The sequence below is a fragment of the Schistocerca gregaria genome, chromosome 4, assembly GCF_023897955.1.
Source record: "Schistocerca gregaria isolate iqSchGreg1 chromosome 4, iqSchGreg1.2, whole genome shotgun sequence".
In the NCBI taxonomy this organism is placed as follows: Eukaryota; Metazoa; Arthropoda; class Insecta; order Orthoptera; family Acrididae; genus Schistocerca; species Schistocerca gregaria.
This window is the reverse complement of record NC_064923.1, coordinates 669,472,455-669,491,184: the sequence shown is the minus strand read 5'-3', so window position 1 is coordinate 669,491,184 and position 18,730 is coordinate 669,472,455. Positions and strand designations below refer to the sequence as shown.

The 18,730-nt window shown below is 38.5% G+C and overlaps 1 protein-coding gene across 1 annotated transcript in view; it reads left to right on the top strand.

Annotated features, from left to right (window-relative positions):
* The window catches only part of LOC126268193 (uncharacterized), an 800,619-nt gene extending 782,700 nt beyond the window's left edge, over window positions 1-17,919 (top strand). The window contains exons 10-15 of the mRNA XM_049973806.1: window positions 4,669-4,850; window positions 6,759-7,472; window positions 9,345-9,552; window positions 12,847-12,997; window positions 13,393-13,659; window positions 16,136-17,919. Of these exons, the coding sequence (XP_049829763.1) occupies window positions 4,669-4,850; window positions 6,759-7,472; window positions 9,345-9,552; window positions 12,847-12,997; window positions 13,393-13,659; window positions 16,136-16,396 (1,783 nt within the window). The 3' untranslated portion in view covers window positions 16,397-17,919. The remainder of the gene's footprint in view (window positions 1-4,668; window positions 4,851-6,758; window positions 7,473-9,344; window positions 9,553-12,846; window positions 12,998-13,392; window positions 13,660-16,135) is intronic.
* The last annotated feature ends 811 nt before the right edge of the window (window positions 17,920-18,730 follow it).

The following is an 18,730-nucleotide window of genomic DNA, read 5'->3' as shown; positions in this document are numbered from 1 at the left end:
GTTCTCGAACGACCTCCAAGCGGGTTCTCGGTTTAATATGCCATACTGATCAGCATAATTGGCCGTTACAGCTTATGCTCGTTCTGCGGGTACCGTTACGATTCGCTTGCGTAGCAGGACTTTCGATTTTTTCTCACTGACAAAAGACAAAGTTAATTTTTGTGGGATATCAAGAAAAGGGGAAGAGGACCGGCATTAATTATCTTTCATGCAGCTTCATACGATTATGATCTACAGTGTGTCAGTTTCATCAAAACTGCAAAAATATACAGGACTATATCTGGTTATTAACAGATAAATCCATAAATAGTTAATAATATTTGCGCTTAAGGCTTTAAGAATCGAAAACAAAGTATGATAGGAATGTCAAGACTGAATGGAGCGAGTTATCGCAGGGTTATGCCACTGCTTATGAATTGTTGTGCATTATCGGTAAGCTGTCTATTAATTCTATGCTGGAGCCATTGGTGAATATTTGAACGACGAAATATGTTATTGAGGCATTAATGAATCCGAAAGTACCTGTGCAAATGAACCGTCGCATGACGATCAGATTTTAGCTTCCCTTTGCTGATGTGTGGGCCATAGTAATTAAATGTTTGATCTGATAGCAACAGCAGAACCTTAAAAGAATTTAAAAACACAACCAATTCTTTGCCTGTACTTTGGCACCCTAAGATCGAATTCATTGTATTTTTGATGTCAGAAACTGGAGGAATGAAATATGCTTATCAAATCTAATGTTGTCTCCACACCAAAATAAATTTCTATCTTCGAAGATAATGAGGTAATATTCGGGTTAAACAGTGTGGATAAAGTAATATAAATCAAAGTGAGCGTACTATCTTAACTTGGAACACCTTGCGTGCTGCGCGTGGGAAGTTGTGAGTTCTGCGGGTGGCCTAACCGGGCAGGCAAAAACGGAAAAAGTTTCATTTATCATCGCTCGTTGCGTGCATTAGGGAAGATTAGAAAATCTCAATTTCGCGCTGACATTATCCTTTCGCTGAAAAAGTAAAGTACGGTTGTTTGACAGTGGCGTTTATTGCATTTCCTCTCGATCTTGAGACATCTAGACACTCTCGTTTTTGTTGTCGCTGAAATCATTACGAAAGTGTTCACTGAGTGTTATTGTTCGAAGACAGAACGTACCCTTTCAGTCTTCGTACGTTAATAGGAAATCATAAGAAGCATAGCTGTTTGACATGAGTCACCTACTTTTTCCGGGGCAAAGGTTATTTTTCCTCTCCGAAGCTACAAAAATACTACTTGTTTAATGCTCATTTACTGTGACATTAGCAACTGATAGTCACATGTGTGGCAATAGTAGTGAGATGGTTAGCGTAAGCACTCACTCACATTTCAAAGGTAAGCACACTAACTCTGTAGTTTATATGCGTATCAGGGGACATAACGAAAAGCCATAAATTATTCATGCTTAGACATGTTTGCTGTAACCAGTGTTATCAGGATAAGAACAGAGGGGCGAAACAGGAAGAAGACTCATTATTCTGTGTGTTTTTGTAGCTCTGTAATTTGCGTTTAAAAGTGGTTGTAAATGCAGTATGCCATTGAAATAAGTCCGTCTATCAAGTGACTAGTCCTATGGCTTACCGCCAATCTTATCTAAACTGTTATGTTTGAATTGATACAATTCCGCCCCATGACGAGCTTTGTTACTTATACGAACTTCAAGCATACTTTCGAAACTACCATTTTTAACTATGGTGTAATGATTTGAAAATGGGTCCCGGCCCGAAACTAGTCATAGAGTGAATAAAAAAAGTGAAATTTGCAACTTTGGCTGGTTTTTCATCGTACTAATTGTTACTCTTATCACATGAATTTTCGTATTTCGTATGCTTTTTTTCGTAATGAATATCACATTTGTAGTTCATTTAATTGCTACTTTACCATTTTTTTTAAAAAAAATAGCTCTGAGCAGTATGGGACTTAACATCTGAGGTCATCAGTCCCCTAGAACTTAGAACTACTTAAACCAAACTAACCTAAGGACATCACACACATCCATGCCCGAGGCAGGATTCGAACCTGCGACCGTAGCGGTCGCGCGGTTCCAGACTGTAACGCCTAGAACCGCTTGGCCACCCCGGCCGGCACCATTTTTTACTTTGCTGTATTTACTTCTTTGCAGAATCTCCACATCCCCCCGCAACATAAACATTTTTATGGACTACAAACGATAAAGTATGATCATGCATGAACGATATGGCATTATAATAAACATTAGTTGAACGAACAGTGATCACAGTGTTTTGGAAAGTTGTTCTAATAGGAAACATGTTGGTAAATAATTCAAGAAACCGGATCGAAATAAAAAAAATTGGAAAGATTTTCTGGAATCCTTAACTTCCTTTTTTGTGCGAAAAACGTCATTCTCTACAGTAGCTTTTTCAGAGGAATGTAACTGATTACCTATTTTCAGCCAGGATCAAGTAGTCTGACACTAAGCTTAGTACACGCTGCATCGATTGTGAGAAGGTAAAACTCTCGCTGGACTGGCGAGCCGGATAAACTGCCTTCCATGGGCACCAAGCATTACTTGGGGATCGGTGGGTGGTAGCAGTAGTAGTAATAGTGTAGTAGTTTCATTCATCCGTGAATCACTTTTATGAGGGTGTATTCGACATTACTGTTACGGACAAGAATATTAATATAAACAGACGTTTACATACATACAGGTACATTTTCGCAAGGATAGGACCGGTAGTCGGCCGTGGTTATACAATTAGGAAACATTGGGAAAAAAACTAGATTTGGATTGCCAGTTGAGGATTAGAACCTCTATCCTCCCAAATACAAGGCCCGTTTGTTAACAACAGTGCAACCTCACTCTGTTTTCTCCTAGTGTGCAATGGTGTTATGTTCTTCTGTTATGCCAGACTATTTTCTGCAGCAGCGTGTTTTATGCGGCCCTCGCTTCTCCCAATTGTTCGTACATGGTCCAGTGTTTCCCAACCTGTCACGTTTAAGGGCCGTACACACGCACTGGCCAACCGACGGCTCGACAAATAGGACGTGTGTAGGCGCTTTGGCCGACCGGCCGAGCAGCTTTTCCTGTCGGGCCTTCTGTTGGGCACATCCACAATTTCCGTCCCCGCAGAACTTCAGCCACCAAATCGACCCAACCGCCCGACAAAACTTCGTCTGTCGTCATTGCGCGCAGGATTAAAAGATGTTTATTGCACATGACAGAGTGCGAAGCGTGCGAAACAACAATGACAAGAGTTTCTGGAGAAATGTAAAGTTTGCAGATGTTTGTGGGACACGCCGTGCGAGGAGTATAGCAATAGAGCAACAAAAAATGAAGTACTTTTTAACGAATCCAAAATGGTTTAATGTGGCACGTAGAGTAAAAGATATGTATAGTATGAATAAAAGTTTGTCGACCATCTCTATATAGATTTGTTGGTTTTATTTCCGATACTTATCGGAAATGAAATCTAAAAACTGAAATAGTGACAGATTAGATCTTAGATTTCATTTACGATACGTATCGGAAATAAAATCTAAAAGCCAAAATGTAGACCGTCGATGGACTTTTATTCGTAAAATAAATTGCTTCACTGTTAGAAGTGTTAAAAAAATTCGGCCTACATCCAAGCCTTCTGCTATGAACAGCAAAATGTAAGACAGTTCTAACAGTTGCTAAATGCTTCATTTCGTATGTTCCTGTTGTATTTATTAGATGATGATAGCTATTGCCATTTGTAGTCTTTCTCGTAATTTGCAATTAGGAAACTTACAGAAGACAAATTTTATGCTACGTACATAAATAAATGAATAACGTTTACAGAACGTTTTAATTAGTTTGTTTTACCATGATGTGTCCCCTCAGGCAACTGTAAATCACGTTGCAGGTATCAGGAACCATTTTAAATAACAATATTGGGGATACAACTGTACTGAATTTAGGGTCCTCGTAACTTCTGTTAGTGGGTAGAAATGGCAATGTAGCGAACAGTCATTCCTTACAGCCCCCCTCATGACTACTCTTCTACGTTAAGAATGGTTTGATAATGATCAGCAGCTCCGAGAACAAGTTTCATCCATTGTTATATAATTACAAAAGTCATCGACACCCTGTTCCTTAAGTGACAGAGCGTGGGTAAATTTCTTTGCCTTATTAGCTCTACAACGAGCAAATCAAATCCCAGTTTTGTTTCTGTGTAAAACCGGGCAGCATCTCGTTGAACATAACCTCAGTGAACAATTTGCAACCGGCGATAGGAATAGTGCGACACTGTAATCGCTGAGTACGGTCCGTCGGGACGTGAAGGCTGCACACGAAATTAGTGGGTCGCTGCGTCGGGTCTTTCAGTAGCTCAGAATTGGAAAATTTCGCAACGGTTGTTTAGGAAAACGCGGATATCTCTGATGATGATTCAGACGAGACGAGACAGTATATAGCGACAGCGCGTAGCGTCCCCTAATCATCTAAACATGCAGCGCGTAAGGCCGAGGCTCCGTAAACAGAGCGGCCAGGGCCACGCCACGCCAGCCACACCACGTCAGTCGTCCACTGGCAATTCGTCAAGGCGCAGAAGTGCGCGTGCGCGGGGCCGTCACCGCCCAAATTACTGTGGCAGCACCAGCAGTCGACCGGTGGATGTCTCGCACTCACGACATGTGTTTCTGCCGTTGCAGGAGCACGTCCAAGGCGTCGTACCTGGCGTACCGGCGGGAGCGCGCCGAGCGATGCCTGCCTGCGCTCGAGGGCAGCTACAAGCGGACCATGTCGCCCCCGGGCGCCGAGGACGGCCTGCACCCGGGACACGCTCCGCCGCCACCGCCGCCCGCCGCTGCGGAGGACCGACTCGCCTCTCTAGGTGCAAATCCTCTCCGTTACTAGTGCCGTCACACACGTAACTCTCCCCGAGGCCTGCACCTCACGTGACTGCTTGGACTCGCACCGTTCATAATCTGGAAGTTTCTGTTCTTAGTGGTGCGTCAATGGCATTTTATTTGTAAAGGTCCGTCTCGATCGTAAATTGTACAATTCACAATTACAATTTCGACCGTTCCAATCTTCAGATCTGTTACAAATAGAAAAACAGAGGTTTAACCAACTAAGTTCAATTAGCTGAAGCATAATCTAAAACAGACCTACTGATGCATAAGAAAAATAATGTTAACAGGATTACCAGCCATACATACCGTAAAAACATTCTGATGTAGGTGTCGACGTCAAAATCTAAATATCTAGGTATGTAGAAAGTGCTGGCAAATGGCCTAGATGTGTTTAGTATTTGTACAAATGAGTGAGTCCAGTAAAGGGAAATATAGCTTGGCTACATGACTAACTGGTATCATAAATTGAACAGTTAAAATAAATTTACAGTACAATACCCGTGTACCCTAGCTGTAGTGCCCTCTACTGGCCTGTTATTTATATAAATGTTAGAGACATCCAGGCCATCATAGCACTTCGTATGTATCTTCTAGATATATAGATTTTTGGCTTTTATACCTACATCAGAATATATTTGTGGTATGTATGGGTGGTATGCAGAGCTATTAATCTTGTCAGAATTTTTATCTTTCTTGTGCAGGCCTGCTGTAGCTTTTGCTTCAGCTCATTGAATTTAGTCCGTTACACCACTGTTTATGTACTTGTAACAGATGTAAACATGGCAAGGGTCAAACCCAGTAATTGTGAAGTGTACAATTTACGTGATCGAGACGGACCTTTACAAATAAAGTGCCGTAATGTGATCACAGCTTTATTTACACACTTCGTCTTCGTTTGAGCAAAAGCTTTTAACTGTGTAAATCACAGTATTCTTATAAGTAAACTCAGAGCTTAGCAAGATCATCCTTCTGTGTGCATTTTATTCAGTAATGAATCCATCTTTATGGATAAAGAAATTAATTTAAAGTGTATATGAGGGGCAGTCAGACAAAAACTAGACAGGCGGAACAAAAGTGATTGTCACAACTGTTAATACATTTATCCTACTGAGACAAACTAGTCAATGCCTTCACAGGAAAATCTTTGCAGTTGCCTACAGAACTGTGATTGTGCCCAGGCACGCATCTCTTCATCTGAATCGAATCGATGGCCACAAATGTCTTTCTTCAGGGCTTTAAAAATATGGAAACCACATGGGCAGACATTGGGATGGTACAGAGAATGTGTAAGAGCTTCCCAATGAAACTTCTGCAGCTTATTCAAAACGACCTTCTCGACATGGGGGACTGCACCAGTTTCACTAGAAAGCTCTTACACATCCCCCGTATAGTCCCAAACTCTCCCCGTGTGATTTCCATATTTCTGGGCATTCGTTGCAGTCAATTTGCTTCGGGAAAAGACTTGCAAACATTTTTCCGTGAAGGCACTGACCGTCTTGTCTCACTGTGGAAGAAATGTATTAACAGTTATGGCACTTCCGTCTGAAATGGTAAACGGTTTACTTACTTTTTTCCATCCGTCCAGTTTTCATTTGACTGCCCCTTATATTATTGCTGTGATCAGTGAGCCAAGAATACTATTGAATTAAGGTTAAGATGCCAATACATCTTGTTTAACAGCAGTCTTATGCCCTGTTGTCGTTGCAGAGAGCGAGGGCGTTACTTTTGTTAACGGAAATCTTCCATTGTTGAAATGTTGTGGTTCCAAGTTTTCACTTTGCGACATTATTTTGTTATTTGATTACATACTAAGTTAAAGTATTCTTTGTTTAACATTAAGGTGTAAGATTAAATTTGTACTTATACCACGTAACTGTGTACTGCAGAATGCGAACGACTTGCTGTGCCGGAACGAGCAGCAGTAGAGGAGAATGAACAGAGAGAAGAGAGACAAGAAGCAGCCTTGCCGTCACCTCTTAACCACAGCAAGTCATCTTCGGTGCCCAGTTCCGTTCCTCCGACAGTGACTGACGATGGCACACCTCTGGACACGGGACCACCACCTGACAGTTTAGAGTTAAAGAACTTGTACGGTAGTAGGGAGCTCAGGGCAGAGGACGAAGAGGACTGTAAGTCACATATAGACAGTGAGCAGTCGTACAGGCTAGGAGAGGAAATCGAGCGGAGTGAGCAAGGTTCGGAGGCCCGTTGGGAAGACAGTGCCACTGAGAGTACGCGTGGTGAGACAGAGAGCCAGCACAGCCAGCAGAGTGTGGGGCCTGTGGTTACTGAGCAGCTGCAGCTGGTGCAGCGTTCAGAGGTCGTCTTGCGTGTAAATGCAGCCACCAGCGATGCTGCCTCACAAACTGAGCTGGACGAACCTCCGTCCCCAGTCCGAACACAGTCGCAGTCGCATATAGAAACCTCACCACAGCAGCAGCAGCAGCAGCAGCAGCAGCAGGAACCACAGCAACAACAGGCACCACAACAGGGGTGGCCACCCGCACGAAGGAAGCTGCAGGAGGAGATAGACTGTGAGGAGCTCTCACTTGATCTCGCCAGCAAATTGCCACCAACTGACAAGTTGCAGGGCATTCTTGGTAAGTCCTTATCCTATGTTTCCATAGTGTGTTTTAATGTTAGGGCTAGTAATTTAGCCATGAGGCTCAAAACTGTTCAGAATATTGTTCACCTGGGAATTCGTAGGTTTAAATCTAGAATGAGTATCATATTAAGTGCAACAGAAATTTTTTTCGTACATGAAAACTGTAATTGTGCCCCACTGTTTGAAATTCAATTGGAATTAACAACAAAGGATACAAATTGTAGTTCCAGCACTCGCAGAAGTGAAAAAAGCTGTTTTACACCCAGACACTAATGGTGAAAAATTAATTTAGTACAGCTTCTGTTCATTAATATTCATTCTGCGTTACATGCTTCTTTAAATCCACTGCAGTGAAAAGCATTGCAGGCTGTTTAACTTCATTACCTCTGAATGCTCCTATCTTGATCATTCACAAATTTCTGTCTCATTCCATGTTGCAGTTGTAATCATTCCTTAACACCAGTTGATATGTAAATATTGAGGAAAGGTGATTAAAGTAAAAGCTATAAAATCAGTTTTCTTTTTTTCTTTATCTTTTTAATGTAGGGCAAAAATGCACTTTTAAACTGCCTTTATTTGAAATTTGTCACTTTTACTGGACTCGCATTCGGGAGGACGACGGTTCAATCCCGTCTCCAGCCATCCTGCTTTAGGTTTTCCGTGATTTCCCTAAATCGCCTCAGGCAAATGCCGGGATGGATCCTTTGAAAGGGCACGGCCGATTTCCTTCCCTAACCCGAGCTTGCGCTCCGTCTCTAATGACCTCGTTGTCGACGGGACGTTAAACACTAACCACCACCTTGTCACTTTTATTCCTGCAGAATGACACAATTTAAAGAACTTTTATTCTCCTTATTTATATGAAGAACAGCTGTTTGTGAAATGGCACATATGTTGTACGTAATAATATCTCAGCTTCGTTCATCTGTTTAGTTGTGATACTTACATTTTTACTGTATAATATCTGTATTTTATCATTATTAAGTCATGTTCCATAGCTGAATTATTTATTACAGGCTTTTGAGCCTAGAAGATATGGTGAACCTACACTGAATCCATATTAATAAAAAATGGTCTGGTACAGGGTCAGGCAAGGAATGATTATTATGCAGTGTCCTGCACCTATTTAGGTGAATGCTAGGCTGATCCCTTGTCTCAACACTGTTTTTTTTTTCCATTTGTCTGTATTTTTATTGTCAGGCATAGTTTACATTATTCACAGACAAACAGTATACTTATTTCTTAGACTTTCCTACCAGGATGGATATCTGTGTGCAGAAACAAGTGCTACATCCATCAGTGGCAATGATTTAGTACATTCGCTCTCTACAATAGACATAGGATAATGCCAGGAAGGAAGGGGACATGCCATTGGCGATCATTGCTGCCAAATGCTAAATCTCTCTCTGCCTTAACTTACCCAGTTTTTAGCCAATTATGCTCACTTCTCTATATGAGTTATTGTTTCATAACTACACCTAAAACATGCAATTCAGAAAACTGCTTTACATAACTGTTTCAGCAGTGTACAGTTACTTACAGGACAATTCCAGGCTGGTTTCAAATTCATTACTATGAACCAAACATATTATTATTATTATTATTATTATTATTATTATTATTATTATACTAACTCTGTTGTAATAACCTTACTTGTTAGTAAAATGTGAATTCCTGACAGAAAGATGATGTTCACTTTTATTTCCTTAACTGGAACCATTCTTTAAAATAGGTTGTACCCCATCACTATGGAAGGCTGCTAACAGATAATTAGTTGTTATGAAATAAGTACATTATGATGTCACATATTCAATTCATTCATTAATTTTTCTAAAGGCCACACGCAATTCAAGAAATTTTGTTATAGTTCCAGACCCTGATCATAAAAAGCCTACTGATTATGTCAGTGATCTTTTCCGTATTGATGTCACATCACGGCCAAGAGGACCTCTGAGATCTCATTCTTCCCAAAGCAACAGCAGTTGTAGCAGTACCACTGGCGCAAGCAGTTGTGCTAGCAGTGCATCCCCTCCACCATCACCAAGCACAAATCAGCAGTCTGAAGCAAACAGCAGGTCAGTAAAAATTACAAAACTTGATTGCATTGTCTTTAACATTATGGGACTATCAGTGGTAAAATTGTAATTAGGCAATCAAGTAGCAACATTCCATCATTTTTGGGAGTGCAGCCAGTGTATTACTAATTCATGTACTGATATTTTGGCTAACAACTTTTCAGCCATACTTGAGGAGAGTCTCTTGCAAGATTTTTAATGCACTTTACACCATGGAGTAAACGTGCATACATCAAAGATAATACTGTTGAATAATAAGAGTGTCAGTCATAGACAGAACATTACGCCTCTATGAGTAAAACAAAGCAAGTGTAAGAGTTAGCAAATCCACAGGGCTTATGAAGTAATAATATCCCAGATGTACTCCTGAAAAGTGATGGAATATATTTGATCCACCAGGAAAACTTCAAGAAATAAATACCAACAATAGCTACCACTATGAAAAACTTTTACTTCAGGATATTAAATAAACTGGTTTTAGATATTTTACATAGCTGTTAAATATTAATTATTGTCACTGGATAAATGTACCATAATGAACATTCTGTATATGAATTCTAGCAAAGTCTATTCACTTCAGCAATTGAATTTTTTTTTCTTTTCCTTTGTTTCTGAAGGGAATGTTTGATACATTTGATTGTATGACAAAGCAGCTACTTTCTTTTTTAATGATATAATTATGTATTAATCACATTTACTAAAAACAATTTATCTAAGTTTATTATTATAAATTTTGACCACATATATTGTTTTAAGTATCAAGCATTACTTAAATGCCTTCCCAATACTTGGAGTGCTTCCATCATGCATATGCTCCAAATTGGGAAGAAAAAGTGTTGTATACAAATTCATAATTCTTACATCTTGTGTGACAGGAAGAGGCAGAGTATAGCTTGAACCCTAAAACTGTCAATGATACTATTATAGTATTGTCCTACTATGGTATAGCAATCCGTAACTTCACAAAAGAAAGTAGTTTTCTGTGTAATAGAATAGGCCAAGACAGATTGTAGAAGATGTACTAAATTCTAGGGTGGTTTTCTCTATCATGCCACTTTTTTACAACTAAAATGAGTGTATTGTTAATTAATCCAGTCCATTAAGCATTGGAATATTATACTTTTGTTAATGCTTTACGAATTTTTCAATTAAAATTTCCCCAAACTAAAGTTGGCAGCATCAAATTTACTCATATTCATAACAGACTGGCATCTGTCTCAATTTATGAGATTTATTACATCTAACCGAACTATAGCATATTGCACTTCAAGATCTTTGTATACTGAAAAATGCTTTACTTGTGAAATACACTAACTAGTCAATCATTTTCTAATACAGCAATGATTTTCCAGCATGCACAAACCCTTGTAGCCCACGTCTTACGACATCATTATCCAGCTGATATATTTAAACTTGCATGTTGATAGTACAGTAGACTCTTGCTAAACTGGTCATTTCTTGCACATACGGGTGCCAGATTAGCAGAAGTGTCGCATCGTTGAGAGTTTCTTAAACTTAGTATAAAAACATCAAATCAAAAGATACATTCATTTTTACAGAAAACTTCGACCTTGAGTGTATACACGCATATTAGTATCACTCGACATTCACTCTGAAAAAGTCCCAGAGTTTTGGTTGTCACAATAACGATATGCGATGGTAGCTTTATCACACAATGCCCTTACAAGCAGTTCATAGGTCCTGCCATGTTTCTGATTGTTGCATAATGTTTGTAATGTCTCCAGCTTCAGCACCAGCAGTTTGGCATATCCTCATGTTCTCTCCTCCTATGTCCTCTTCTTCATCAGTTTCATCGTAACTTTCCTGTAAGCATATGATTACCCTCTTTGCTGCTGAAGTTTGGTCATAAATAGTTGCTCGTCCAACACTGTTGCCAGCAACAATGGTTTTCTGTGAAGAACCTTAGTTCAGTTTATATCTAATTCAGAGTTTCTGCTTTAGGTCTAGCATAATGTGTTTCCCTTTAGAAGCCATGATAGTGGTCTGTAAGGAAAGCCACAATTTCAAAGTGTACAGAAATGTTGAACATTGTAATTAACTAACAACAGTGTTGCAGATGAAATTTCATTATTGTAGATGTCATTTCAAGTTGAAGGATTAGAAGCTGGAAGTGTGCTGAATTACTGAGAGGCCTGGACTAGTGAGGGCCGTATTAGTGAGAGTTTAGTGCATTTCTTTACTTTTTTTGTTTTGCTTCTTATTAATTAAAATGTCATGTACCATCTCAGAATATGCAGCCTGTCCCGCCAATAGTGCTCATTTGAAGTTAGATTTCTTGTTGTAAAATCGGTGCCAGTTTTTTTATTTTGGTAGGAATGTTCCCAAGAATGACAATCGCTATTCTGTTTTTCATTTATTTTAACATTTTCTGTCCTTTGTGTCTTATTTTCGCTGAAAATGAAATTTTAGAGCAGTTCTGATTAGTATCCTTTCCCTGGGTTTAGTAGCCCAGTCTTCGGTTATTCCTGTATTCTCTGTCCTTTCTGAATTAAATTGCATCTGTCATGTTTGTGACAGTACTTACAGAGTATAATAAAACTCACAAGTCATTCAATACGATTTGTACTTCAGACTGTACTTTCTGATATTTTTCCTTTGTAATTGACAGTATTTTCTTCCTGTTGTCCAGAGACATATACAATTCCATTTTGTTGCTCAGTGTGTGTAAAAATGATATTTTAATCTCTTGCTGCAAGTGATCACCTTGTTTTGTCTCCTGCTGAGACTCTAAGTTTTCTGAGGTGATATCATATGTTTGTAACAAGTTTTCACTTTTATTACTCCTAGATTTTGTAGTGTAGCCTACAGTTCAACATACATACTTACTAAGGATCATGGCTTAAGATGATATATTCAAGCATTTTTATTTTCTTTTTGAGATTTTAGTGGATAAGAAGGATACTGCTTCATTTTCTCCTGATTCATCATATAAAATAAGTCTGTTGCATTTACTGCACTTCAAAAGCTTTTACCAATCATATGATAAACTACATTCCTTTCCTATCCAAGTTACAAAGTTATGAGCTGTCTGCCTTCCAGTTGAGTGTATTACAGTCAGAAATGTGTGGAAAACCTCCTCCACACATGTTACCTTTGCTCATAACTTGCCATACCTTTGCTCATAAACTTGCCACATTTTCACACGGTGGGAAGTACTACTTCACTCTGTGAACTGATGAACTAGAATTTTGATACCTTGTTTGATAATTCTCATCGCTTTTTTTCCATTACACTATGTTGCCAAAGCTATAAAACAACTCTTTATATTTTTAGGGACAGCAACAGCAATCCGGTGAGCCCATTACCAGCTACCTCTGCATATTTCACCACATCCGAATCAAAGGCAAAGTTCCTTACACAGTATGGACGAGACATGAGTCAATTAAATGGCCTGAATGACAACAAGGAACTCCATCAAAAGAAGGTATGAGTTCAAGACTTTTATATGGACAGGCACAATACTAAGTGCATAATTGTTTGATAGAAAACATACAGTTAACATAGTGATGCTTGTACTGTATATCGTTCTAAATTACTGAGAGAAGCTCTCATCCTTGAAGTGTCTAATTTAAAATGTCAGCTTGTCTAATTTCAGCATGGAAAAATTAAATACATATATCTGATTTCGTCACAGAAAACATGCAACTCTCAGTAATGAGTTAATTCCTCCCTTGTCACTGACTTTTTGATAAGACGAAATGCTGTGTGGAAAGTCTAACTTCTAATGACATGTCAGAAACAATTCTGGAACACCTCTTTTGTCTGTTGAAACAAATGTGTCCTGAATATATGACCCACACAGTTCATTCTTTCCACCAGGAGGAGCTGATGCTTCGGCTAGATCGGAAACTTGAGGTCCTGAGAGGTGAACATTTGGTGGTAAGGGAAGAATCGCGAGTCAACGATGAACTTGGTGAAAGTGTGGCTGCACAAGTGAGCCGGCTGGCCCGGCCACATGAGGCTGCCAAGTACAGATTGCATGTAGAAGAAGTTGGGAAGATCACCAGTCTCCTTCTGGCACTCTCAGGTCGCCTGGCCCGTGCAGAAAATGCACTTATGGGTCTACCCGACAACCATGCCGACAGGGTGAGTTCACAGTGCAATACAGATTACCTAAACTTGTAAACCATTAGAAGCAATTGATTGTGTCTGTAGAATTAAATAAATATGACAATGAGAATTTACAATTTTTGAAGTACAGAACTGTTGTATTTCACCCTGTTTAAATTAGAAGGGGTGGCTAGTATCATAGTATCATAGAACTGTTGATAAACACATACAAATTACAAAAAAACTATATCCTGCTTTGGAACTGATAGTCCATTCCTCAGAAAGGAATGGGGGATAGATTGGGGGAAGTTGAAAAGGAGTGGCAGGCCAGTCAGACCCTTGTTTGAGAGTGATCCACCTGCAATGTTTATCAGCAGTACTTGGAATTTCAACTCCTGGAGGTTTGTATTGGCCGGCCATTCTGCCTCCCTGTAATTCTGTAATTTCTCAATTGAATTTTTTTCTTTTAACGTAACACACTCATCGCATTATTTCATTAAAATGTGCAAATACAAATCCCAAAGACAAATTATGCAAAGTAAAATGGTTGTATTCTGTGATTATTATTGAAGTTAATAATAACAATTTAAAAACACAGAACAATGAGTTTCTAGGAGTCAATTCTTCATTAAGGAGGTACAAAGTGTTGTAATGCTGGAAAAAGTGAAAAGTCCGTGTGAATGTATGTTGTGGGAAAGCTAACTTGGGTAAAAGGGAAAAGAAATGATAACAATTAAGTGTTGAAGCCAAATAGGTTAACCATGATCAAAGAATATGATCCAACACCAAATCAGTTATATCAGTGCAAACAGGTTGGACTGGTATTTAAATTATTGGGTTGGGTTGTTGGGCAGAGGAGACCAGACAGCAAGGTCATCAGTCTCATCTGATTAGGGAAGGATGGGGAGGAAGTCGGCTATGCCCTTTCCAAGGAACAATCCCAGCAATTGCCTGGAGTGACTTAGGGAAATCGCAGAAACCCTAAATCAAGATGGCTGGACGCGGGATTGAACCTTCATCCTACCGATTTTCCAGCCTACATAAACCCTTGTAGCCCACGTCTTAACGACATCATTATCCAGCTGATATATTTAAACATGCATGTTGATAGTACACTACACTCTTGCTAAACTGGCCATTCCTCGCACATATGGGTGCCTGATTAGCGGAAGTGTCGCATCGTTGAATGTGAGTCCAGTGTGCTAAGTACTGCACCACCTCACTCCGTTTTTAAATTATTATTAAAATCCCTACTGTAAAAACAGACAGGATACACACAAAGAAGAACCATAAGATGAGCTAGAATAATGTTTACGAGTCATTAAACTATGGTAACTACAACTTTTTACAAAACTACTAACAGCAGTGGTTGTTGCCTTATTTTGTAGTGTAATCTTCTTGCTTAGCAATATGAACAAACTTCTGATCCACAAGCTTGCAGGTGTTTTTAAAATATGTTTAGTGTGACTCATAACCATCTATGCACCACCTCCATGGCATCATCGTCTGCAAATGCTTAACCTTCCAGTTATTCTAACAAGTGAAAATCTGATGGCACCAAATCCTCACTGTTTGGAGCACATTTAAACACCTTCAGTTTCTTAGTATGTGTAGATGAAAGAGGGCATGCATTCACTTAAAGTAATATTTACTATGCATACCATATTTTTATTCTTTTTTTATAATCCAGCTCTTTAACAGAAACATATAGTTTAAGACATCAGGCAGTTTTCAGCAAGGATGTAACATTTACATAATTCTGGCTGTTCTAAAATAGTTTAGTTTTTCTGAAAGTAGACAATGCAACAAGTAGACATAGTGCTCAGCAGTTGTCAGACTATTCACCCTTAACTCCAGGTGTCCTGCATTTCATGCAAAGTTTTTTTCAGATCGTGGATGAAAGTAATTTTCAGCACAGCCAGCCTGCATTATCGCTATTCTGAATTACATTGTGCCTTTTTCTTTCTTCCTTATATACAATATAATCAACTTATGTTCTTTATCATGTTCATCCACTTGTAGTTTATAGATTATTATTACTGTTGTTTTATTATTACTACTACTACTATCATCTCTATTACTGTTGTTGTTGTTACACTGTGTTACTACTTCCCCTTCATCTTGTAAGTCTGCTTCCTCCCCTACCACCCATTTTCATATCTACTTTTTATTAATGGGGCAAATTGCAATTACCTTCCTACTGGCCACCCAGTTATCTAGTTTCCATTCTTGATGTGTCCTCAGTCATCACTCTTTTTTATATGCATCTTTACTTATTAAGCTGACATATCAGTTTGTCTCTACACTCTTGTTATTTTTTTAAATAAATGTTGCCCTTTACTGTTCCATATGGAATTTGACTATTTCTTTGTGTTCTTCCTCTCTTTGTGTCAGGCAGCTACATTACATCCTTTCAGCCACCCACAGTGTCCTCTGTAAACCTCCTTTTTCATTTTTCAATAAGGTGCCTGTTCAGGTGCATTACTGATCTTTTGGTGCATATTTTTTACAGAAAATTCTAGAAAGCAAGAGGGATAAATTAATTGAACAACTCGAAGAAGCGAAGAAATTAAAGGAAAGCATCGATCGAAGAAGTGTTAGTGTAGCAAACATACTGAACAAGTACTTTAATCCTGAAGAGTATGCTGACTATGATCACTTCATCAACATGAAAGCCAAGTTGATCATGGATTCAAAGGAGATAGCTGACAAAATAAAGTTAGGTGAAGAACAGCTAGCTGCTCTACGGGAAACACTTTCGACACCTGAGTGAAATGTGGGTGCTGCTAAATGTGGATGAACATTATTTTAACTAATTTGCTACCAGGAAAAGTAAACTGGTAGTGGATGCCCTAGTCTTTTTGAATTCCTGTGCTTTTTTATTTTCTAGAGTATGCTGTAATATATAGGCTTTGCTTAAATTTATAAAATCACTTTATAATTCTGCCCAAAGGATTGTTAAATCTTATGGTGATGCCAAGGTGCTTAAAATGTAGACTAAAGTTACAGGGGTCAAATAAGAAAAGGAATGTGAAAATCACATTGCACTATGTCTTTCATGACTTCTGTAAAACATTTGGATACAAAGATGGAGTTCGACAATGTTGCAGATATAACTTGAACTCCACCTTTGGCAAAAATGAATTGAGTGTATATGTTGTTAAGTAACTTTCTTAATAGGAGCAAGTATGAACACTGGAGTTAGGTAAGGCAAAACTACTCTCCTACTGTGTCGTCAGAAATACATCGATACAGTGTGGAGCTGTGTACTTAATTATCATGTAACCTCTTGGCATTTGGGAAGCTAATGTTGTAGATCTCTGTAGCAACCAGGTCATCAAATCGGTGTTAGCAGTGAAACTACATGACACAGGGAGTCTGTGAGAATCAAATCCACCAAATGTCAAAGATGGTTGCAGACTTGCTTTCAGCATAAGTGATATTTCTCAATGTAAGAATATGGACAAGTTCATAAGAAATTTAAAATAACCTTCCTGAAGATTAAAAGAAAGTCAGACTTATATTCTACAATCAGTGTACATACAGAGCCTTGTAACAAAACAAAGCTTGTAGATGTAAGATGACTGTAAACAGCTGATAATGGCTCTCTTAAAGATTAGAAAAAAAAGAACCAAATGTCTTGCCTGAAAGATTTTTGAAGTCTTATTGGTTCTGAATGATTTTGTGATACACTATATACTTAAGAGTTTCTTACACAGCATGAAGTATCTTTTGATGACTTGTCTCACCAGCCTGTTCTGTGCAGTAGAGCACAGAATGAATAATTTGATTCTTCAGCCTTTGTAGATAGACACAATATGGACTCTATAGTTACGTGAAATAACCCATAAATGCTGCTAGAAATGTGAAGTTTATGCTGTGTAAAGAACTGTTTTCTTTCCTGTTGTAATTCTTAGCTGGAAAATAATTCCTTATGTGTGAGGAGTGCCTTAGTCTTAAATAAAAAAAAGCTGCTGAACTCTCCCATGCTGTGATGAAATATATTTACATCCAATTTTATAGATGTGCATCAGATGAGTTTGGCAGTGAACATGCCATACACATAACATATGAAAGCTGTAAAAAAGATTGTGTCTGTGTATGAAAGTGTGACTGAATGTGATGTAAGACTGAAATTGTTTTAGAATCACTTGAAGATGAGATAGAAGACTCATCCTGTAATAAAGAAATTCTACATAAAATATAATCTTTCTGAAAGAATGTTTTATAGTTATTTAAACTATGTACAGAATGGTGCTTCGGATGTTTTCGTTACAATAAATCACATGTTGGTAATTTTTTTTTTTTAATCTGGGCGTTTTAAGTTCTTTAACAAAGCTAGGCATGTATAAAAATTCAACACTGTCCTTGCTTTAACAGCTAATAATTCCTTCACTGGGTATTGGAGAGGAATAGGTTGGAGAAGGCTACAAAGTAAGAGAAAGTCACGTTGCTGTCTCCCCTTGTCCTCAAGGTAAGTACTGGCTAACAATTATGTCTCATAAGTGTATAACGTTTTATCACCTGTCATCTACATCATTTGGCTTGTGCCATGAGTGGGTTCACTGTGGTGTTTTGACAGGACAGTGTTAATTTCCGGAGAGTCTATAAGAATTACAATGAAATCACTATCTGAAAATACTTATAGAAACACTTCTTTTGCTAGATGACATTACATATTCAAACATTGGAATACAAAGGGTTAGAAAAGGACATTACTATCAGCACCAGTTTATGTTATACAAAAGGTTTAGTCTCGAGAAACTCAATGAAAATTAAAGAAAAGGCAACTTTAACTATTTGAAACTGTTATTATCTACAAGAAAACGGGTGTTAATCACATGTTCAACACAAGATACTACTAGAATTGTAATCTTTCCTATTGGAATGCAGTTCTATTTTTAATCTGTTGGAGACACACTCACCTTCCTACATATCTCACAGATAAAGTAGAAATTAGATTATGGTTGCAATCACAAATTATGTGGGACACTTGAGGCTGAAGATAAAAAAAAAAAAAATTATATAGTTCTACAAGGAAGCTACATACCTGCTCTTCACAAACTTTTGTAGTGTCTAAATCAAAGAACACAGCAGTTCAAACTAT